Source organism: Sipha flava, unplaced genomic scaffold (genome assembly GCF_003268045.1).
Source record: "Sipha flava isolate LNK unplaced genomic scaffold, YSA_version1 555_pilon_pilon, whole genome shotgun sequence".
Taxonomy (NCBI): domain Eukaryota; kingdom Metazoa; phylum Arthropoda; class Insecta; order Hemiptera; family Aphididae; genus Sipha; species Sipha flava.
Genome location: NW_020273538.1, coordinates 13,224 through 39,248, shown reverse-complemented (window position 1 = coordinate 39,248; position 26,025 = coordinate 13,224). Strand labels below are relative to the sequence as shown.

Sequence of the window (26,025 nt, the reverse complement as noted above, 5' to 3'; positions counted from 1 at the left end):
GTTTTTTTTTTTTTTGGATTGCTCACCCTCTTGCGGTTTGCCGTCGTTCCGGCATAATCGTTGACGATCGTTTTCGTCCTTTCATCGCCACAAGTTGAACGCGAGAGTATTCGCCGTCGTTCCGGCCACGTTGTGTTGCGGTCGACACCGCCATATTACATCATCGTAAGTTTTGCAAGCGAGTATCTGCCGTCGTTCCGGCCACGTTGTGTTGCGGTCGTCACCGTCCTTTTCGTCGTCGCAAGTTGTGCGCGCGAATATTCGCCGTCGTTTTGGCCTCGTTGTGTTGCGATCGTCACCGTTCGTTCCGTCGTCGCAAGTTGTGCGCGCGACCTCCCGCCATCGCTTCAGCTTCATAGTCTATACCACCGTCATAAACATCTACCTGAGTCTTTTTTATATTGATTGATTGTTAATTATAATATTATTTTATTTAGTGTGTTATTGTCAATATTGTTGTAACTAAATTAATAAACTTATGGCATATACTATCTATGGAGGTTTAATGATTTACTAGGAACTAGTTGTAAGGAGCCAACTGCACATAAAGAGCCCTTATGACAAACAGTTATAATGAATAAATTAAAATAAGTCTTACTGCGTAAATTAATAATTATTTATCAAATGTATAACTATAGGAACGGGCAGCAATTTTAATAAGTTTATATACCGTTGCACCTACTGATTCTACACACTGGCTATCATGATATAGTGATGTGGGATTTAAGTAATAAAAATCACTCACAATTCAATTTAATTAAAATAGACACTATATTATATAAATATGTATGTACAAATATCGATATGCGCAGTGGCGCCCAACCCTATTATTAGGTGTAGCAGTCGCTACACCTTGAAAATAAGGGGTGGGTAGGTATAATAACATAAAATAATTAACTTTAAATATGTTTATTATTAATTATTATAAAATAATGATAATATAATATCATGTATTTGGTTCATCTTCATATTTCGTAAGCCGTTTGGCGTTTGCAATGAACACTGAAACCATCGTCCATCTATATACTGTATAGTGTATATTATTTATATCATACTCGAAAATCATTAATCCAAAGATAATATTGTGGGACTGGGGATAACCACTTTAGAAATTATTGGTCAATGCGAAAAAGAAATAAACGTGTGTTCGATGCCTGACGGAAATCTATTATTATTATATTTGTATTGCATACCAGAAAACAACGTATGACACACACACACACACACAGACGCACTGGCGGGAGGAGGCCGACCAAATGCAGCCTGTCTAGTGTCTAGCGTACTATAATAGTTTTATATTATAATATAATAAATAATAATTATTAATAAAATAAATATCGTTAATGACGTTATCGTCGTCGTCGTCTTCGCCGAACAACGACGAAGCGACTAAAAATAACCAAAATCAACTCAAGTGTTATAAATTTATAATATTATTACAGTCATTCCCTAAAATATTTCTTTTGATAGTGACAGTGCCACAGTGTTAGTCGTTAGATGTTTTTGCTAACTATTTATTATTGAGCGTGCGAATATATACAATATACATATTACCTAATCGTTTGATTTATTCAGTTTTATACCGTCCAGCAGCCTTTTTTCAATTTAAATCGACAAATCGGTAAGTACCTATATTTATTGTACCGAATATTAAATATTATTAATAGTTAGTTAAATATGTCAATTTTTAATTTTATTTAATAGGTAGGTATCAATTGTTAATTTTTATTTAATAATAAATAACTGGTAAATAGGTATCGTATTTTTTTTATAGATATAATATAAATTTTATCTTCGACGTCGCATTCAAGATGGATAAAAAGTGTATTTGCGGAAAACTAAAAACAAAATTTATCAATGATACTAACTGGATGCGACAATTAGATACCTGTCTAACATCAAAAATTAAATCAAAGAATACTGATATTACTTCTTTTTTTACAAATAGATGTAACAAAAAAATTATGGAAGATGTGCCTGGTAACTAACATTTTTAATTATTGTCATAGACCATTAGCAGTTATAGAATATAGACTATTAGCAATAATAAATTACTTAACGTCTAAAAAGCATAACATATATTAAAACTTATTAAACTAAAATTAGTTTTCAATTTTCATACTATTATTAATTTACCAATTACAAATATTTGTAAAAATTAATTGTAATTAGTAATAAACAATTAATATTAACTCTTTTAAATAAATTTATTGGTATTTTATTATTGTTTATGGTTGGGATTATGAAATCAACAATTTGAAATTTTGGGATATTTTTTTTTACCATTTTATGTTAGGTACTTATGTTATTATTGTTATGTTTTAATATTGTATAACTTGTATATAAATAATTAATTACAATAAATAAATATAAAATAGTGTATCAGTAGATACAATCCGTAGATTTTGTATCAGTAGATAAGGCAATAAATTCGTTTGAAACATTATTAAAAAATTAGTATTTCATTGCAAATGAGAATATTAATAACAAAATAAATAAATAACACTCATTAATAATTATTTTGATAGTACATAGATTGGAAATTTGGATAGAAGTGGAAGACGTTGTGCTCCATTATTTCCAGTCTAAATTAAGGTTTAAATCGTATTCAAGATGATCTTTCCAGGACCAACAACAATGTTGAGAGGTGGCATAATTAATTTTCAGTAATTATGAAATACACAAAATCGATCATATGTTTATAGATGCTTTAAAAAGAGATATTAACTTAACTAAAATGTAATAGGAACAATTATCAGCTAGATATGTGATAAAAAAAAAAAAAAGTATAATGATTTGCCAAAAAGAATTCTATACATGATCGATAATTTGGAAAACTTTTGCACTTATGTATTAAAATTATACAATTACATAACATATATAATTATATAATACATAATATTATAATACATGTATAATTAAGTATTGCTCACAATTTAATGTTGTATAAATAATAATAATTTTTTCACTGAATATTAATTTTTGTATTTTTACAAACAATTTTAAAATTTAATTGTTTTATTAATAATATACCTAATTTTTTTTTTTATCATTGTTTATTGGTTTTTATTGGATAAATATAATGAATTGACATTTTTCGAAATACATGTCATATGCTACCAATGGTCTTGTGTCGAACTGATCGCTTCCATTTGACGCGGCATTTTGTTGCAGCTATCCGGCAATGCGTGAAAAAATCACGATTCTTCGAAGCACTCAAAATATTAATTTAATATTATGCATAATAAGAAAATATCTAGATTAATAAATAGTAGATAACTAAAGTATTTATCTGGTATGGGTAAATAGATATAATATATTTCTATCAAGATGAAATAATTGAGAGTTGATATTATTATTTAGATCAATTTATCTAGATAAGTCTCAACACTGGTTGTATACAATTCAAATTTTCTCATTTTAATATTATTGAAAATGTTTTATTTCAACATTATGATGTAATCATTTTCTTACTTAATAGAAAGAAAATGATTAATATGAGCATAAAAAGTACAATATATTTATGTTAGAAACTAGTTAAAAGTAATGTTATAGCCAAGGGGTGAAATAAAAATCAAAAGCCTTATAGACTTCTGTCATTGTTAAAAAAAAAATATATTTTTTCATTCGTTATGTTGAGCTGTAAAAATGTTAAGAGTTGTGAACAAATTGTTCTAGATTTCTTTCTTTTGTTTTATTATTCTCAAGAATATGAGTAATTACAATATTTAAATATATATATATATATTAGGGTGACGAGAAAAAAAAATTTTTATTTTTCGATAGTCCCACCCGGTTAAATTATTCATATATATAATAAGAAGGTTTACAAAAAATTTCAAAGAAAAATTTTTATTTTTACTGGTCGCGCAACTTGTTTGAAAATATAATACATTTAACAAAATAATACAATATATAAAACATTATAAAATGTAGTTAATTCCATTCTTTAAAGTCATAAATTATCATAATAATATTAAAAATTACATCTTACTAAAATATATCAAATATCGATCGTTGATTTATTTGGATTTGGATACTTCTGTCGGTGTTGTTCAACTACTTGCAAAAGATACTGCTTTTGATCTTCCTGATTGGTAAGTATCCCATTGAATGTTTGAATTAACGCAATTCCACGTTCAGCAGCATCATTAATAACTTTTAGATTTTGAACCCTTTTACGACCATCAACGAAATCTTTATTACTTCCCCAAGTACTTGGATGCTGATTTAAAAAATTCTGGGGTATATCCAAGGCCGTAAAAAACTTGAGGGTATTTTTAGAAACAAAATCACACAATTGCACTGTTTGAACATCAGTCATCTTAATTGTAATACGCCGGAGAGGGAATTCAGCTCCTTTTTTTTCTAGTGATTTTACCATTCTTATTTTCATTTCAGGACACACTTTGTAGTCAAAAAAGGCTAAGCCAATAAGTGTCTCACTTAAGTACCATAAATGTCTTGAGAAGCTTTTGATTGCGGCATCAGCTATTAATTTATTTGAATTTTTATAATGATCGAGTTCCTTTAAAAGATTTAGATCGTTGTTAGGAGCTAGTTCTCCACAAGGAGAAGTATACCAGTACTTTATATAAAATTTTACAACAAAAATATTATAAGCCTGAAATGCAGATAATTCTCGAGCAGTCAGTTTAAACTGCGATCGATATAAGTAAATTTTCATGCTATAAATTAATTTCGCCATCCATCTAGCTCGATGTAAAGCTCCAGGGGTACGAATGGTAAAATCTTTAGCTGTTTCGTCTCCTATGAATATAAGAGAAAGTTGTAACAATTCTTTGTAGTCATCTCTAGGCTGAAATGTTGCTAGTTGGTCATTAATGAATTTGATAAGGACATTTTTTTGTGGATTTAATTCATTAGCGACTGTATCTTCAATAATTCCACTTTCGAACTTTGATGTGTCAATTTTGTTCCAGTTTTGTGAAAATCTTTGAAATATTTGGATATCGGGACCACTTGATGCTCCCATCAATGCATTAAACACTCTCTCAATAATGAGTTCTAATATATGGTGTCGACATGCCAAACTGAGAAGATCTCTTTTAATTTTTTTTTCAAGTTCACATGCACCGGTGTTTACTCCACTGTTACTCGCTGTTGTATCAAATGACATTAAATTAATGCGTTCGGTTAATTTCCAGTCTTCCAATAACTCAAACACTGCAGTTGCTTGGGCTTCTCCCGTTCCATTTGAAATTTTCGGCACACCAAGTAATTTCATAATACCATCCCCTGATACTATAACCGCTAGGCGATCAACTTTTTCTTTTGAAGTCAAAGCTGGAAGTAATTTTCCATCCCAATGTATTGTCAGTGGAGTAGTCGTGATGAATGAACTTCTTATTTCGTCTGATATTTTCTTTCGATATTCTCGACGACCTTATCTAATTGACTCTCTATTAAGGGTATAGTTCTTTATATTATACCCTAACGACTGCACAGTAGCCGATAAAACATACATTGCATTTCTGTCACTTACTTTTGTTCTATCTAAAGCTGATGCGACTTTAGAAGTAACTATATTGGTAGCTTTCAAAGAATTTACATTATTGGAGGTATTATTTTGTTTTAATCTTTTACTAGAGGGTACATACAACTCATCATCATTATCACTACTGCTGCAGTGTGAATCAGAACAATCAATATTATTATCATTGACTTTCGACATTTGTGTTTCTTCATTTATCCGTGCAATTTCCTTTTTTTTCCTCAATTCGTTTTGAAGCTGTCGCTCTTTGCTTCGCTCTTCTTTTTTGGAAAGTTTAGTGTCGATTGGGCCCATACTTCCACGCCTTCCTTTCTCTCTCTGAGCAAGAAGAAACTCTTTATCTTCATTTATTGTTATAAGAGTCAACGCATCTTTATGAGCAATATCAAATAAATTGTCAAAGTCACTGACGAATACAGATTCTATCTCTATTTGTCTTAGTGTTCGTCTTGAAGCACTTTTTTTGGTGTTCTGCCACTTACAGTGTATTTTTTTAATTTTTTCAATAATGTGACATTCTTTTTGGGTGGGGATTTTAGCTTTTTCCCAATAAGCACTAACTTCTCTTGCTGTAGTAGTAGCACTAGTTTGAATAGTTTTTTTTTCAATCGAGTGTAAATGAAAAAAACGGCGAAGTACTTGTTGATTGGATGGAAGTTTACAGCCAGTGATAGATTCAATTGTCCCTCCAATCAACCAAATTCCACGATCTTTAGTATAATTTTTTGCTGCAGTACTAATGCTAGCCATATTATTGTTATATTTAAAATATAATATATTTAGTGTATATTATATGTAATAAATATTTATGGCGTATAAACGGCACAACTTGCACTATATTGATAATGTTATGTTATACGAGAATATTTACGACAAAATAATAATTTTGGTAACTTTAAAATCACGGGTTCCGTCGTACAGACAAACACATACTAACGAGTAATGAATAATGGCAAACGAATGAAGTGTAATCGACGTGTTTTTGTAGATAACGTGAGCACAATTGCAATATCGGTAGGTAATATTAATAAATTCGATAAATTACATGCGTTGCGCGACCTTTAAATATTAACCGAATGAGATAAATTTTTCACAAAGTTAATTTTGTACTAAAAGGAACATTTAAGACGGGTGGGATAAAAGATATATTTAAGTTTAATTTTTTCTGTGGAAAATATTGTCACCCTAATATATATATATATATATATATATATATATATATTTGTGTTATTCGAAATACAATGTAAATTTTTAATCATAATGCAATATATATATATAAGGGTGGTCTTTAGCTATAAAAGTCAATTTTTTTCTTTTGAAAATTTGATGCCAAGTACCCCAAATTTTGTTCTATAAAGTAACAAAGTAAATATATAATTATGGTAAATTTTTAGTATGATATGTTAACCCTTTCCCGTGCTTCAACGTGATTAAAATATTAAGGATAAGTGTATACATTCGTTTTTTTTTGGGTTTATTTTCATATATTTCAAAGTTAGGCAAAAATATTACTTTAACATCATTTTAGTACATGCTATTTTCTATAATAAATTATTTAAGATATTTTTTATAGAATTATATTTTTTTATCGAATTAAGAAAATATTGAATTTATATATATATATATTCGTACTGTATACTGTTTTCCATAACAATTAAGATATCTTTATGGTTGTCTTTAAGTAACTACAGTTACTATACACGTCATTTTTATTCGGTTATAATATTAAATCATTATTTTCTGTATTTATATCGGTCAGCTTATAATCAAATCACTAGTTTTAGTGCAACTTTTTAGACTAAGTGTACAACAAAATTCTTTCATTTTTATTATTTTTACATAATGATTAATTACCTCATGAGAATATTTATTTTTTGGTTAATATGAGGTATTAAATTATTGGTAAATAAAATACTTTCAAATGAAATTCGAATTCGTGCATTATTTTATAATTTGATAACATGCGTGTTGTAGATTTTAATTTACATGATAGTTTGGGTCTACTAACGAATGATCATTATTTTGACAAAATACAAACATATGGCAAACTTACTTAACCTACTCAATATCATTGTGATATAGTTCGAAAAATTAAAAAGTTTTAATATTGATGACAAAGTTTAGATAAAAAAAAAAAATAATAATAACTGCAATAAATTAGAAAAAAGAAAATCATTTTATGAATTCTTCAAACGATTTGTTTAATATTACTCATAAAAATGCCTTAAGTATTATTAAAATTAAAGAAGGTATGCAATTTTATTATAACAAAGAAAGAATGGCCGTTTACGATTAATGGAAGGTTAACGGAAAAAAAGTCCTAGGAAAAATAGTTTCTGGTACAAAGGTCCTTAGAAAAAAAGTCAATTTTAACCTGGGTAATTTTTATGACAGGGATAGACAAAAAATTATAAGCAATCGGAGAACGAAGATCTGAATGTAAACAAAGGAAAGAAATATTTAAGCATAAATCCATATTAAAACCTAGTAAAGTAACTACTTTAATAATTAAAATCAATATTAAGCTTGATATTTATTTTAGAAATCAAGTTTTTAATTCATTACCATTATATTTGTAGGCCTATCTAATAATATCGACTTCAATGATAATGATGATGATCGTGATGCCTTAAATAAATAATATGATGATTGTGAATTATCTGACAGTACTAAAGTGAAGAATAACTGAGCCCGGAAAGAAGCCATGACTAATTGTTTAGCTTCAGCCCCTGACAAATGCAAAACCAGTGGTGAATTGTTTTTCGCTGTTTAATGATCGAATTGATAATTATATGAAAAAAAGCACTACTAAAAAGCTATAAAAAAATTAGGAATCTTTGATCTCTTTAATTGTTTGTTGTGAGTTGTATGTTCCTTCGTAAAGTTCTAAAGTATATTCTCGCCATCTTGTTGAAATTTAACTAATTTCTGTTATGTCCTTTCCATACTTTTCCTGTATGGTTTTTGCATTTCTATGTGTCTTATTTTTTGTTAATTTTCTAATATGTGCATGGGTTTTAACATGTTTTCATCATTTTTGTAACATTTTTATCTCCGAACACCGATTATCTCACCAATTGTCACGTGCCTTTCTACATTCTCTACCCAGTTAATTTTTTGTCCATGGCTTTCCCAATTTCTGTTTAATATTCTTTCATATTATTTTTTCCTTCCTTTTGGACAGTATTTTATATGTGACCTGTGACCCAGGATTTTTGTTTTCCGCGTTCTTTTAATCCTATAATACTATTTTATATATCATACTATTATATATCAGCTATCATAGCTGCTCCTTTCAGTGTTGTAATAATATTTTACCATTATTATTCTATTGATAGTTCTTCTACTTCATCTTATAACTCTTCTTCAATATATTTTTGGAAATCCATCTTTTTTCCTTCATGTTCTCTAAATTCCATTTTGGTATTCTCTTAGGTTGACTTAATTTTTTCCATTTTAATTTACATGTCATCATCCCATAATGTTATCATCTTTGCCTTCTCCAACAATAGCGTTCCAATTTCTCATTATTACGACATATTCTTCTGCCTTTGTTGCCTATAGTTTTTCTTCCATTATCTCATATGTTTCCTCTATTTCTGCACCGCTATGTTTTTTTTAGTTGGCATGTATACCTAAATTATCACTAGGTCGGTGGTTTTGTCTGCGAACCTGATCATAATTACTTTTATGCTATATATTTTTGCGAGAGTGAGGGGTTTTAAGCCTGTTTGTCCATTATTATGGCCACTTTTTCTGGTCATTTTTGTTTCCAGAGTGTACAGAGTGTACTACTTGTGTGAATACGTTGTCATTTCTTACCTTTCTCTTCTTTTCATCTTGTTTTTATTATTCCTAATATACTAATTTCGAGTTAATACATTTCTAATTTTAAATTTTCCAGTTTTATTCATTGTTCTCGCATTCCATTTTGCGATTATAACAGGTTATAAATAATAATTGATAATATTGTACAAATATTAAAGATTAAATAGAAAAGGTCATAAAGGTAATCATTATTGAAAAAATGGAAACATAATACACGTATATAATGGACGTAACACATTTCCACCAAATATATACTAATATCTAAATAATCAAATAATTTATGAACAAGTGAAAAAATGGCACAGTTTAAATAGTGCATTGAAACTGCGTGTGTGTTAAAATAAAACATACATTTTAAAATTTATAATTCTATGATGGCGAAAATTATCGAAAGTACACGTGAAAACAAAACACTAGTACTAAACAACTTTAAATTGTTTAATGGATCAGTTAACAAATATCAACTAATTTTATATATAGTTACAATTTACATAATTAAGGTATTGTATATCATAATATATCATTTTTTTCACCTTTTTATATCTAACCATTTTTTTTAATAAAATTTAACATTTTCAAACCGATGTTATATATATTACATTTATTGAATTAATAGTATATGTTAATTAAAATTATTACTGTGATATAGCTTTAAATTTAAGCGTAGTATACTATTGTTTTGGTAAAAAAGTGGTCAATATCTCATTTGGTGGAAATGGACATTTGTGGAAAAGGGAAAGATACACTTTTGGTGGAAACGGGCATCGCCCTATATAATATATAAAGTATTTAATGCTCGTTTGTAAACTCATAATTTTAAATTAAAATTTTTTATTATACCTACATACTATTTTAATAATTTATATAAATTAAATTTACAGCGATAACCATAGTGACATTACAAATAATTCAAACGAGTCTGTTGTGTGCGATCAAAAGTTATATTCCTTATTTTTTTTTCGTATTACGAGTAACGGGTACTTCTAATATTATTATGTATTTATATCCTGAAATTTATTATAAAATTTAGTGGATATTGCCAAAGTAAATTAAAACGTTTTATAACCGTCGAAGTAAATTTGTAAGTAAATAATACATTAAAATTTAGCTATTTTATTGGATTTCATGGTTGATTTAAGCATAAAAATATCCATAGAAATTAATACAAAAACATAAATTTGTTTAAATAATAATACCTATACTATTTTATGATATTTTTCACAGAAGGTATGATTATTAACTTAATGTAAAAAAAGTAACTTATTTTTAACTAATATAAGTTACTTTTTTTTTTACTTATTTACCTGTAATATTTACAAGTAAATTAAAAAATTAACTTTTCATTTTTAACTTATATTTTTTAATTATTATTATTATTATTATTATTATTATTATTATTATAATTATTTAATACAATTTAACAAGTTAATAAAATTAGTTAACTTGCCCCACCTTGATTATTAATAAACAAATATCTTGTGATTGTCATTAATAGACTACAGTTTACATCAAGTTTAAATGTAAATATATGAATGTTTTATTCAATTATTATTTTACGTAAATTAGTTTGTTTAATTTAGTATCCAATATCGAATAAAATGTAAATATTTCCCAGCACTTACCATATATTATTATATTAACTATGTTTTTTAGCTATTAGGTATAGATTGTATATTATAAAAAAAAAAGAAAGTAAAATGTATCTACTAAAATAAACAGTATGTTTTCTGAACATTTTAGATTTCTGAATCCAAAATAGCAGTTGTATTTTATTAACACATGTAATAATACCCACATTCAATTTTTTAATCAATATATGTGGAGTTACGTGCGCATTCATTTTTCGGAAATATGTATTCTAAATAATACATATGTATTGTAATTTACATTCTTAAATTACACTGTATTGGTAATATTGATTTTGGAAAATTATTCAACACTAACTTTGGCACAAAGTGCTGGAAGAGCAGAAACCCATGGTTCTATCTTCATATCGTCGGCTCCGAACTGACCAAAAAATGTGACTACAGCATAAGGTGTCCACGACATCATAAACAAGCCAATTAGAACTAAAATAATATAAGAAGTTCTCAGTGCGGATCGAATAGGAACCGCTTGACCTTGTTTGGGTACGTTTAAAGACAATCTACATTTCAAACTTTCTGTAAAATAAATAAAAAACAAAAAACTATTATTATACAATGAATCATTTGAATATTTTTTTTTTACGCAAAATTTACAATATAAAATTTTAAACATTAGACATTTATAGGCAAAATAATTATTTTGAAAGAATTTTAAACCTATCTGTGGAATGTCAAGCGTAAGATTTTCTTGTATATAACGACAAAACATTTTAAATTATTTTAGATTCAGAGTGAAACGAGGAATATACTCGTATTGGTTTTATCGTAATGTGAATTTTTAATTTTAATTTTTTTTTGTTTGTGTTCAAGATTTTGACTAGAAAAATTGTTCCGAGTATTATATTAAAATTAAATCGTAAGAAATTATTTCTACTTATTATTTTTTTTGGAGGTGAACATTTTAAAAATTTTTAAAATTCTCAAGAGTATTTTTAATAATTGTGAAAAACAAAGAAAAACTAAAAAACACTCAAAGTTTCAACCAAGATTTGGATCCTTAGCACTAATTTTCGTCTAAATAATAATCTATTTTTTTGCTACACACTATTTTTTTATATTTGTTTATGCGATTTTAATTAAAATAATTGATATTCACGATTATACTAGATTCTGAAAAAAAAATATGTCTAGTTGGTATTTTAAGGGTAGTTATTTTATGTATTTCTCAATTTTTTTCGCTATAACGTAATAATTGGGAAAAAAAGAGACGACAAATTATATATAAAAAAAAAAAAGGTAAAATGTATAGAGAATTTTTGTTTTCATTGTATAGGTATTTAAAAAATAATAATTGTAGATACTTCAAATTTTCACTGAATGATAATTTCAACATTTATTATATATAGTATGATTTCTTAAATACATTTTTTAAGCAATTGACGGAAAATTGAAATTTTCATATTTTTATGGATTTTTTCAAAAATTTCGACAAAATAATTTTGGTTTGACCAAAAGCCTTGAAAATCTATTACAAAGTTCCTCTTACCTATATGTTTCAAGTTGAGGAATAAAAAATTGAGCTTTATATAAAAAAAAATTACAAATGTCCGAATATTACATGTTGAAAAACCGATATTAATTATATAATAATAAAATAATTTTAAATAAATAATATAATTCAAATAAATAAATACGTTTAAAGAGTAAGAAAAAAAATTAATTTTTCCATGTAATTCTTCTCACTTGAGAATAATACTTAGAATCTAAGGCAGATCTTCAACCTACAAGGCCCGTCCTGTCATAATATGCAGCCCACGATCACATTTTAAATATTTTCACATTAAAAATAAAATAAAAAATTTGTAATTAAAAAAAAAAATTTTATCTATTCATGTTTTAATAATAATAATAATTTGTAATTTTAAATGTACCCACCTAATTTTGGAAATTGTAAGAATAAAACTGAATTTTTATATAAAATACATGTTTTTACTATAAATGCGCCCGCAAGGTTTAAAAAAAATAATACGTGACCCGCTGCATAAAAAGGTTGAAGACTCTTGATCTAAGGGGTTCCCTCGGAAATGTTTTTCTTTAGAATTTAGATGATAGGTTTTTTTAATTCAAAAACTACTTTTAATGGTAGTTTTTTACTTTTTATGTGTTCATGTTTTGCCGTAATATTTTATATTTTTTTTTCGTCAAGTACTGCTGCCTGTAAGTTTTGCGATAAAATCACTTATATAACAAAATGTACACCCGTATCCAGTTCACGCGACACTATCTCGATTCTCAAAATATCAACGACGGACAAAACCGGTGAAAGGTATTTACGTCCAGACCTTATACTTTTTAAAAATGTATAATAATGTAAAAATTAAATCGAACGAAATTCAAGTCACAAGTAATAGTGAACTTTCATATCTTAAGAATAATGGTATCATAATATAAATTATATAAATTTTGTATTTTATATAGAATTTCTTTTCTTCATATTGCAGTTTTTTTGTTATTGTTTGAAAAATTGAATACCTTTGCAGTACGCTATCTGATATATTAGTAGATTATCTCTGAGGATGTTGGTATTGATTACTTATATATTGTGTTATGTATTTAGGGGCATATGTCCTTATATAAAATATATATATAAAACAAAATAAAACTAATAACTAATCAAAAATAATAATAGTAATAATAAAAACATAAAGAAAAAATTAAAGTGGTTATATCTAAATAAATGTAAAATTAAAATGAATATTACACAATATAGCAAAATATATTCAAAAAAAAAAAAAAAAAAACTGAAAAGAACAATATATTATACTCGTATATTATTAATTATTTAAATTTATCTATTTTAATTAATTTATATTTATTTATTTACTTATTTAAAATAATTTGTACCATAATTAATTTTATATTTAGAAACTAAAAATAAATCTAAATTATGTATATTTTGTTATGGAATTCGAATACTAATTTCAAATAACTCTGGATATATAAAATATTATAGTTAATATGATCAAAAACAAAAATTAAATCAGTTAATTTGCATCTTTACTCAAGATTATATTGGCTTTGTTTCCCATTCCATGCCAATATAATCTTGAGTAAGATTGAGAGGGTCTGTAGATGAAAGAATATTTTACATAAACAAAGTCCTTTTTAAAAATTTGTATTGAACATTTTCTATATCATTTATGTATAATAAAATATTTGCAATACCAAATTACGGAGCTAAAATTAAGATTAGACCTAATTGAAGAAGTGTATGCAGTTTATATGTGTTTGAAATAAAAGGAAAATATTGATTGGAAGGTTTTATGTTTTTCGAAAAAAAACCTTTAGTTCTTTCTTTATTTTGTATTTGGAATATGTACGAATACATTTTTATATTATACAGTTCTGACCGAATAAATCACAAATCGTATGCAGTAATATTATTATATAATTAAAATTATAATTTGTCGAACGAATCTAACACATCAAAATTTCCAGGAACTAAATAAAAATGTATTGTATGTATTAATTTTTTAAAGTCAACTATATTATATTCTACAGTGGTCAGTTATTGGAATGTATGAAGTTAAATTAATACATCAATAAAAAATTATAAAACAATTAATATAACAAATAACAATTATAAATAAAAATTTGACAGAAAGGTAGTGAGCATTTAAAATTTAAATATATGGAAAAAAATAATAAAATTGTGAAAATGTTATCAAAGTAATAAAAAATTATATTCATAAAAATATTCCACTGTAAACTAAATATAAGTAATAAAATAAAAATCACAAATTATTAAATGGTTAATATTCGTTAATTAATATATTAGTTTTAAATGTATTATTACATTAGTTATTAATTTATTATTATAAATCTCTGTAATTCTTGGAGCAATATTTGAACTCATTAATTAGTGAATTAAGCCTATTTTATACAAAAAGAGTGTCAAATTTTTGCCATAAACATGATATATAACTTATAAGTTGTTTCAGTGGATGTTAGTGGATGGATATATTTTTATAATATATAGTGCGTAAGAAATCATGAAATATTTAAGAATTCTATTGGTACTATAAAATAAACATTTCACTATAGTTGATAAGAACTGTCTTAAAATTTAAATCATGTCCCGAAGTATTCAAGTACATCAAATAAATGTTGAACTTATTATTTTATGTGAATAGAATACATACAGAGTGATTCATTATTATGCTCACATTATTTCAATGCTAAACATTTTTAATGCATTTTTTAAAATTCTGATTTTTGGAAATTACATTTGTACTAAAAAGCTATATTTTCTGATAGATAGATTTTTTTATACCAGGCGTATGCCTATCCTATGACAATACAAACGTTTATTTTCAAATGGGAACACTTTTTTCCGTAAATAATTATTTAATTAATTAATAGGTTAAGTTTTTTGAAATATTTGATGCAAAATAATTAAAATTTGAACCAATATTTTGAAAAACACTCAAGACTGTGACCAAAATGTCAAAATAATAGTAATGTAGTTCTTGAAATATTTTTCATAAAAATATTAAAATAAAATATAATGTTTGAAAATCCAAGGAATCCAGAATTTATTTAGAATAATTAAAAGTGTATATGCATCAATCAATAACATTTTAGTACCATTATAGGTCAAAGCTGAACAAGTATACACAAGGATTAATGAGAAATTAAATTAATTTAAAAAACGATTTTGACATCAACCGTGCAACAAAAAAAGATTAAATGATTTATTGATCTAAATAAAAAAACATGATTGGAATTATTTGCTGTTGTGATCTATGTTAAAAAGCAATTCGAAGTATTTTATATTGTTAAAGGGAAACTGGTATAAAAAATGCAAAAAAAAAAAAACAATTAATAAACAAAAAAATAATTGAAAATAACCGAAATATGATATTTTTTTTTTGATAATCATAAGTATGAAATCACATTATGTTTTAATCTAAGAATTGAATGTAATATGTATTTAAACAAATGTAGTATTATAAGATTTGGATCGAAAGTAAATATGGTACGCCATCCAATATTCGTTTTATCATCATGTATTCGTAACGAGGAAAATAATAAAAATTTATTTGCTCATTAAATGTTTACATATAAAAAGTATGGTACTATACTTTTTACTCTGTAAGTATACTGCTTAGTACTTATCTCCCGAAGATAATTAATATCATAAATGCCGAACGCACAAAGTAGCAGTACAAATTATCCAATACGAACATTACAATTTTTACAATACGACGCATACCATAAGCTTGAACAGATCTATGATTTATAATAATTTAACTTACCCTTCGTTCCTAGTTGTCTAATGTTACTGTTGCAATCGGCCATTTCTTTATTGTGATCGAGTATCGACACAATGATGAATATATAACAGTACGTGATGATCGATACCGGTAAAATAAATCCAAGGCTCAACATGTAAATATAGAACAAACGGTTGGAGTACGTTTTGGTCATGTAATCCCACGAACACGATGTTTCGAACCCTTCCAGGACGTATTTGGACCAGCCGAAAATTGGAGGTAAAGTGATCGATAAGCAGTATATCCATACAAACATGCATACCTTGAAATCAAACAGTAACATTTTATTATACAAGTTTATTATTTGCAGATGATCTTAAACTATATCTTTTTATTAATAATGGCAATGATAGATATCTACTACAAAGTTACATAGACACATTCTCTCTATGGTGCGATAATAATATGCCTAATATAAATATGGATAAATGTTGCCAAATATCTTTTTCTCGATGTAAAAATTCTTTAAAAACAAATTATACAATTAACAAAATCCCTTTAAATATAGTTACATCGATAAAAGATTTAGGTGTAATTTTATCAAATAATCTTTTATTTAACAACCACTTGGATATGATACATAATAAAGCTAAAAAAATGTTAGGGTTTTTAAAATGAAATTGTTAGGTGTTTTCAAATCTACTACCTATGTTTAAAAGTTCTTTACTGTTCTTTAGTTCGCTTTGTATTAGAATATAATAGTATTATTTGAAACCCATCTACTGAATTTTGGAAAAATAAAATTAAAAATATTCAGAAGTATCATTTAAAATTTTTGGAATTTAAAACTATTATACCTACTACTAAAAATAATACTATATCTGGTCTTAATACTCTTGCTAAACGTCGTGAATTTAATGATATTTCACTTATACATAAATTACTTAATAATAATATTAATTTTCCAGAGCTACTTTCCAAAATCAAATTTAATGTACCATCTCATTTTACTAGAATCCAATTTTACTTTCAAATTAGATTACCACCGTCAAAACTATAGTCAAAATGCACCCATCAATCGAATGTTATCTTCCTGTAATTCATTAAATAATTATGATTTCCACATTGATAGTCTTAGTTTATTACTCTCAAAAATGTAATTTTATTAAATTTAAGCTTGTATAATTAATATTCATTTAATGTTTGTTTTTATATTTGATAAATTAGTTGTTTTTTTTTTCTCTCTTTTTTATAGAATTAATATTATTTTTTATATATTGTTACAATTTTATATATAATATTTGTAATTATATTTAAGTATTAAGCTTGTAATTATTATTTGTATACATTCATACTTTTTCTGTACTATTTTGCTCCCCGGGGCATTATTATAATAAATAAATAAATAAATAAATTACTTATACTATAATAAATAATTTGTGTGTGTCAAAGACACTATATTGCTAATTTTCAGTTAATGTATTTTGGAGTATCGCGCGAGCAGCCGTACCTAACGCACGCCTCTTCGTCGATCCGTTAAATACCGCCGAGATCTCGATCATAGATGCTCAAATTTTTCCCAAATTTATATATGTTTATATTATATTATGTAGCATATACATATACATTATACAAATGTAATATATTACTATATTATATTGGTAATTCTTTATAAGTAAATCAAGTTCGTTCGTAAATTTCCAGTGTCTTAATTACCGTACAGCCGTCGCGTTATCGCGAACGCCGCACGGCCGCTGTTATCGCGTACGTCGCGTAGCAGTGCGCGACCTTTGTCTCCGTGACAAACATGCCACAATCGCCGAACGCAAAAACTAAAACTAATAATAAAAATAAAAATATTAATAATAATAATACAAAGAATAAAAACATTATACAGGATGCTCGCCTAAACTTATCGACAAATAATCCCAACGTGAGCTATTCACCCACACAAAATAATTTAAATAGTCCAAACAATGATGGCTGGACACATCAAGCCGAGAAAAGAAACCGCTCAAGTTCCTCAGAACCAAGCTCTCCAACTCAAAATACCAACAGACACAAAAAGCTATTTATTTCTAGAAATCGATTTGATGTTCTATCGCAAATGGAAACAATCGAAGTTGACACAATAACACCAAACCCAGATCCTGATGTAAGCAACCCTGAAGCGCACACCTCACAGGAAAAAAGTACAAATCTACCCCCTCCCATAATAGTAAAAGGAATTAAAGACTTTGTAAGTCTACGCTCGGAACTCATAGACCTTGTGGGTCCTGAAAACTTCATATTTAAGTCAAGCATTAACAACCTCAAAATCCTAACAAAAAACCCAGAAACCTACCGAGCAATCATCCGTTTCTTACAAGGTGCAGAAGCCGAATTCTACACCTATCAAATGCAAGAAGACAAAGCCTATCGCATAGTCATAAGAAATCTTTATCCAACAACGAACACAGCAGAAATTAGAACAGCTTTAGAAGAAATCGGTTTTCAAGTACGCCAAATCACAAATGTCCTACATAAAACAACAAAATTAAATCTTCCAATATTCTTTGTTGATCTCGAACCTTCAGAGTTAAATAAAGACATATTCCACATAAACCACATTCTTCATACTAAGGTAAAAATAGAAGAACCATATAAAAAACGTGACCTAGTACAATGACAGAATTGCCAGGAATACGGTCATACAAAAACGTACTGTGCACATACACCAAGATGCGTTCGGTGTGCTGAACATCACATCACCTCAGAATGTTTAAAGCCTCGAAATCTACCCGCCAAATGCGCGCTATGTCAGGGCGAACACCCTGCAAACTATAAAGGATGCCAAATTCACAAGGAGCTTCAAAAACATTGCAACCCAAACTCAAGAACCATCCAATCAACTTCAATCAACAACCAGTCCAATCCAAAAACCACAGTGAAGACTTCTTCGACTGAATCCAATCCCTCGCCCTCTCAAAATAGAACTTATGCAAATGTAACCTCGAATCAGGAACCTCCAAAATCTAACAACAGTAATCAACCAGACACAGGTACCTTATTATATAAATGTATCAGTGACTTCCAAGCTATCATAAATCCATTGCTCTCCCTTCTTACAACAGTCCTTGCCAAACTTGCAGCCCAAAATGACAAATAATACCCAAACCTCCAAATCATTGCTCATACTCCTTTGGAATGCCAATGGTATTCATAATCATATAGCCGAACTCTCACTTATACTTCATGAAAAACGTATAGATATAATATCTGAAACACACCTCACTAACAGAACAAAAATACACATACCCGACTACACAATACTGAGATCAAACCACCCAGACGGTACCGCACACGGGGGAGCGGCAATAATCATTAGATCTACAATTCTCTTTCATAATGTCTCTCAAATTAGCGAACCCCACATACAATCTTTCACCATACAAATTACACTAGACCATTCTCCTATCTCCATCTCGGCAGCATACTGTCCCCCTAACCAAAAAATTTCCACAATACTATTTGAGCAATTTTTCAACTCTCTTGAAAATTACTTTATTGTTGGTAGCGACCTCAATGCTAAACACACCCAATGGGGATGTCACTCAAACTCACCAAGAGGTAACTCTCTTAGACAAGTTATTACTACCAAAAATTACTTAATCATTTCACCCCAAGACCCCACATATTGGCCAACATTACCCCGAAAGCGACCAGATATCCTTGACATATTCGTCTCTAAAATACCGAACAGATTTAACACCATCATAGATAATCTAACGAATCCTCACTCAGACCATTCGCCAGTACTTCTCACCCTCGACACCTCTCCTCAAAATAGATTAATGAATCCATCATTAATCAATGGAATAATTAACTGGGAAAAATTCCAATCGATACTCACAAATGACATTAACCTGAACGTTAGTTTAAAATCTCCAAATCAACTTGAGGAATCAGTACAATATCTAACATCAACAATAAAAAATGCAGCATGGTCCTCTTGTAAACCAAAAATAATTGATAATTACAATCAAAGTAATCTCTCTTTGCCTACCTATTTAAGATCTCTTATTGTCCAAAAACGTCGTGCCAGAGCAACCTGGCAGAAAACAAAATATTCCACCGACAAAACTAATTATAATCACCTATGCACATTACTCAAACGACAAATGGCGAAACAACGTTGAGAAGACTTTGCCAAACAAACTAGCCTATTAACTGAAAAAGATGGCTCTCTGTGGAAAACCATTAGAAAAATCTTAAAAATCAAAACAATGTCATTTCCAATCAAAAAAATAGACGGCAGTCTTGCTATAAACGATAAATAGAAAGCAGAAGTACACAGACATCACCTCTCCCAAGTCTTTAACTCAAACGATTCCACCATTCCTTCCATGGAAAAAAAAGTACGCAATTTTCTAGATAGCCCACTCCCAATGACACTTCCACCCAAACCATTCACTCCAAATGGGATAAAATCATTCATACAAAAATTTCCACTAGGTAAATCACCTGGTCATGATTTGATAACAGCCGAAATAGCCCGCAGACTTCCAAACAAAGCTATAGTACACATCACTCATATTCTTAACGCAATACTCCGACTTTCATATTTCCCGATTCAATGGAAACTTGCCACAATTATTCTCTTCCCTAAACCAAATAAACCAATTGATAACCCCTCCTCATATAGGCCAATTAGTTTGTTACCTTTCTTTGCAAAACTTTTAGAAAAACTCATACTAAACAGAATCTACCCAATCATCAAAGAAAAGAAACTAATTCCTGACACGCAATTTAGTTTTAGAGAACACCATTCAACCATCCATCAAATGCATCGACTAGCCGATACTATTGCCTATTCTCTGGAAAAGAAACTGTACACTTCTGCAGTATTTCTTGATGTTGCACAGGCCTTCGACAAGGTCTGGCATCCTGGTCTTCTTTATAAACTAAAATCGTTCCTACCCCCATCATACTACCTTTTTTTTAAATCATACCTCAACGATCGTTACTTCTTTGTCAAGACAGGAACCGAATACTCCAGTATATCCCCAATAAAAGCTGGTGTTTCTTAAGGCGCTGTTGTATCTCCAACTCTTTTTAATTTATACTCTGCTGACCAACCCACCAACCCGAACACTCAAATAGCTGAATATGCCGACGACAAAGCAATATATGCCACCCACACCGATTCTGACATGGTCTCAACTACTCTCCAAAGACACCTAAATGATCTATCACACTGGTACTCCCTCTGGCGCGTCAAAATTAATGAAAACAAATCTGTACACACCACCTTTGCTCTTCGCCACAGACAACCTCTTCCTGTACATATAAACGGCAAACCAATACCAAACTCCGACACAGCCAAATATCTAGGTCTAACCTTCGACAAACGCCTAACATGGGCTGAACACATACACACAACAAAACTAAAATTAAATCAACGACTCTACTCCCTCAGACCTATTCTCGGTAAATTCTCAAAACTATCCCTCAAAACTAAAATTCATATATATAATCTTCTTCTTAAGCCTTTCTGGCTCTATGGCATACAGCTCTGGGGCACGGCAAAAAAATCAAATACAAATAAAATACAAGTGTTTCAATCAAAAATTCTCCGACTCATAACCAATGCTCCTCCTTATATTTCAAACCACACACTTCATACAGATCTTCACATTCCTAAAGTCACTGATACAGCCAAGCTATACTACTCAAAATTTAGGAATCGCCTTCAAAATCACTCTAATCCCCATATAAAAAAGCTATTATCCATCTCCATCCCAGGAAATCCCACCAGGAGACTTAAACGACAATGGCCCCGTGACCTTATAAAGATAACCGTATAAACATAATATGAATACGCCTAAATAATTGTAAATTCAAGTCGAAGTATCTTCACTAGACGGTTTTTTCTCTCAAGACATTCAAGCTATTGCACTTAATTAAACATACATTATGCTTATTGTACTTTTTTTTTGTAGTATAGATTGTATAAATTCTAGATTAAAAAAAAAAATGTATTTTGTTTAAAAATTAGCACCCGAATAAATGAAATAGCTGATGATATTAATGAAATTGTTTTAGAAAAAATTAAATATTAAAAATTATTTTCACTACAAATAGACGAAAATACCGGCAGAAATTCTAAAGTTCATTTATTAGGTCTTGGTAGATTTATTGATAGTTCTAAAATTTTTGAGTAATTTCTATTTCGCCATATTTGACCTAATAAATAATTTTTTTAAAAAATCTGCATTATCGTGGAGTTATTGCTATGGTGTGTGCACAGATGGAGATTTGTCTATGATCGAAAAGTATAAAAGTTTTGTTACTCTTGCTAAAATAAAAATCTACCCATGATTATTACACACTGTTTTATTCATCGAGAAGCTCTAGTTGTAAAAATATTAGAAGAAAAGAAGGTTAAGGGTTTTAAATTATGTTATTAAAATTGTGAACTACATTAAATCTCGGGCATTGAAAACAAGGAATTTTGAAACTATGTGTGAAGAAATGGATTCGGGTCATATAGATTTACTTTTACATACAGACGTAAGATGGTTATCACGAGGTCAAGTATTTAATCGAGTTATTGAATTAATGAAAAATTAGAATTATTTTTTGAACAAGAAAATCTTCCAATATTCAAAGATTTTTTTTAGATACAAACTGGTGTGATACTTTAGCATAATTGGCTGATATTTAAAAAAAACTAAATTATCTTAATATGTCAAGGTTAGGTATGTGCAAGGTCATCAGGAAATAATAATTTCATCGACGAATAAAATCAGAGGGTTTAAAAACAAAATTGTATTTTGGAAATCTTCAAGATTTAATGGTGATTTTTCTAATTTTCCAAAATTTTCAAAATGAATGATGGAAAAATCCAATTTTAAAAAACTACAAAAACTTATAATCGAACACCTTATATTACTCGAAGAAAAAATTAAACACTATTTTCCATTGTTGACAACATCTGTAGATTGGGTCTTGTTGCCATTTGATTTCACAGACAACGTGAATGAACTTTATCTTGCTAATAACGAAAAAAATTAATTTATTGATATGTGTTCCAGTTCTACAATCCGAATATTATTCAATAATCAGAAAAATAACATAGATTCCTTTTGGTGAAGATTAGCTTCAGAATATCCGGCTCTTTTTCAAAAAGCGATACTATTGTTATTACCATTTTCCACATTATATCTTTGTAAACAGGCGTTTTCTACTCTGAACAATTTAAAAACTAGTAGTAGAAATCGTTTGAAAAATATCAACCTGATTTGTGTATTGTTATTTCAACTTTTTCACCTCGAATAGAGGATTTATGTAAAAAAAACCAGTCTCAAAAATCACATTAAATATGTATTATTTAATAAATTATATATTAGTATGATATTATGTATGTTCATTATTATTTATTTTTTATTAAAGTGTGCCGATAAAATTGTTAAAATGATCAAGTGTGCCGTTAAGTAATGAAGGTTGGGAATCCCTGGATTAGACATAATACGAAATCCGACTATATTTTTATCATAGTTTTTCGTTCTAACGTTAGCAATACCATGGATTAAAATTACGATTACCTAATGTAGTCTGTGAAATTACGAATCAAAACATTATGATATTAACCGTCTAAAATATGAACTAGGAGAAGGTAAATCGAAACGCATTTGGCTTAAAAATACAATAATGTATTATAGGAACGGTGCGTGGTGTTCGTTTGAAGCGTTCCATGGGTAGGTATACTTACTTTGGTGGCACCATGTCGTGTTAGTTTCCAAGAGCCTGACAACGGTTTCGCAGTGATCACTAGATATCTCTCGACTGCTATTGCTGAAAGAGTCACGATGGACACCAGCCCAAACTGACCCACTCCGAAAGCGTATATCGTACAACCTATTTGTACAAAAAAAAGAAAAAAGAAAAAAGAAAATTAAACGTATTGTATAAAATATGATTTGCATAATTTAACAGAAAAATAGAGTCTCCAGCATCCTTGTCCTCGCATAGGAACTTTGTGTATCCGCCACATCGTCATAGAACCGTATTAACCCAACGCTCCTCCTCCTACCTTCTGCACAATGTTGCGCTACGACTATATTGTCATAAGCTATGCCACTACCACCGCTATATTCTTATCCCAACTCTAGCCATATTCGTCATAACCTATTATTTTCAAATCTAGATTCTAACATCCAATAAGTTATATTTATATAGTACCCAGCCTCATATATCTATCGTTTAGCTTCGCATAAATACTGCGTGTTATGTTGCCTGATTCTACCTCTATATATTAATGATCCATTTTTACGTACTACTGATAAAAAACAATTATACATATATATATACTAGCTGAATTACCCGTCGTTGTCGGGTTTATGTATAAAAATCTATGTACCCTAGAAAGATTAAATTTTGTTTAATCTATTGAAATTTTAATTAATTAAGATAGTTGAAATAATATTTTATACATATTAATTTAGTTTTTAAGATAATAATTACTATCATAACTCATCGGCCCTAGTTTTTGCGGGGCCTCTGGACAAAATCATTTCCCATGTCTTTTTTTTAAAAATAATTACATAATATATATATATATATATATATCTTACAATACACTCACTAAAATATTTTGATATTAATTTCTTATCTATGGATTTCCATGACCTCAATAACATCGGTTCACATCTTATATACCCAAATCACTAAGTACCTACAGTATTAATTATCACTAATGAGTCATTAGTGATTAGCGGTCATTAGTAATGACCGCTATTAACACACTTTATGATATAATTGATAAAGATAACAAAAACACAATAATAAAATCTTTAGATGAAATTAACAAATTATGCTCAAACAATTACTCCGGTATAAACATACTCTTCCTAAATATTAGAAGTATTGAAAACCACTTTCCTGGACTAGAATGCCTTAGCATCGCACTTAATCAAATAAATCATATAATAATTACAGCGGAATCATGGCTTGGAAAACATACCAATCAGAACACCATTTCATTAAATAACTACCAAAATATAATTTCAAATATCAATGTACGTAAATATTATACCTCATAAATATATAAATTACAATGAATTGAAATCGGCTTTAAACAAATCTAATTGGAATAATATAAAAACAATTAACCTTGCTGAAGATAAGATAACGTCACTTTCAACAATTATACAAAACCACATAAATAAATGTACTCACTATGGTAAAAAGAAACAACCAAGACAGTCAATGGATTACACTCGGTATCATCAAATCAATCAAAATAAGGAATAAATTGCATACTCTAACTAGGCACCAACCATTTAACCTTTTGTTAATAAATAAATATAAAACCTATAGAAATAAACTGACAGATATTAAATTTAAGCAAGAAACAAAATTTTTATAGTGATAAAATTAAATGATATAGTAATAATCCCAAAAAAATATATTCGACAATAAAAAAAATAACAACCTAAACCCCCCAAACACATCAACAAAATTATAGCTTAAATACAAATAGCAATATTTACGAATCAAACGATTAACCACTACTAATAGCTAACACGTTTAACGAACATTTTTCAATAATGGGTATCCATAATAATAATATTAAAAATCGGAATAAAAAAATTAGTTTTCCGTCAAACTCAGATCCCAACCAGTCTCTCTATTTAAGAAAAATATCTGCTTCTGAAGTATGTAATATTATTGCTGGTATGAGAAATGATTCAACTCCTGGGAAAGATGAGATATCAATTAACGTAATTAAACAAAACAAAGAAACATTATCCAATATCTTAATACACATTTTTAATCA

General features: G+C 28.4%; 1 protein-coding gene across 1 annotated transcript in view; it reads right to left on the bottom strand.

Moving 5' to 3' along the window:
- Positions 1-24,105, bottom strand: part of LOC112691078 (rhodopsin, GQ-coupled-like) — a gene marked incomplete at its 5' end in the record, with an annotated part of 28,587 nt that extends 4,482 nt beyond the window's left edge. The window contains 3 exons of the mRNA XM_025565216.1: positions 11,288-11,505; positions 16,248-16,527; positions 23,959-24,105. Of these exons, the coding sequence (XP_025421001.1) occupies positions 11,288-11,505; positions 16,248-16,527; positions 23,959-24,105 (645 nt within the window). The remainder of the gene's footprint in view (positions 1-11,287; positions 11,506-16,247; positions 16,528-23,958) is intronic.
- Positions 24,106-26,025: the final 1,920 nt, after the last annotated feature.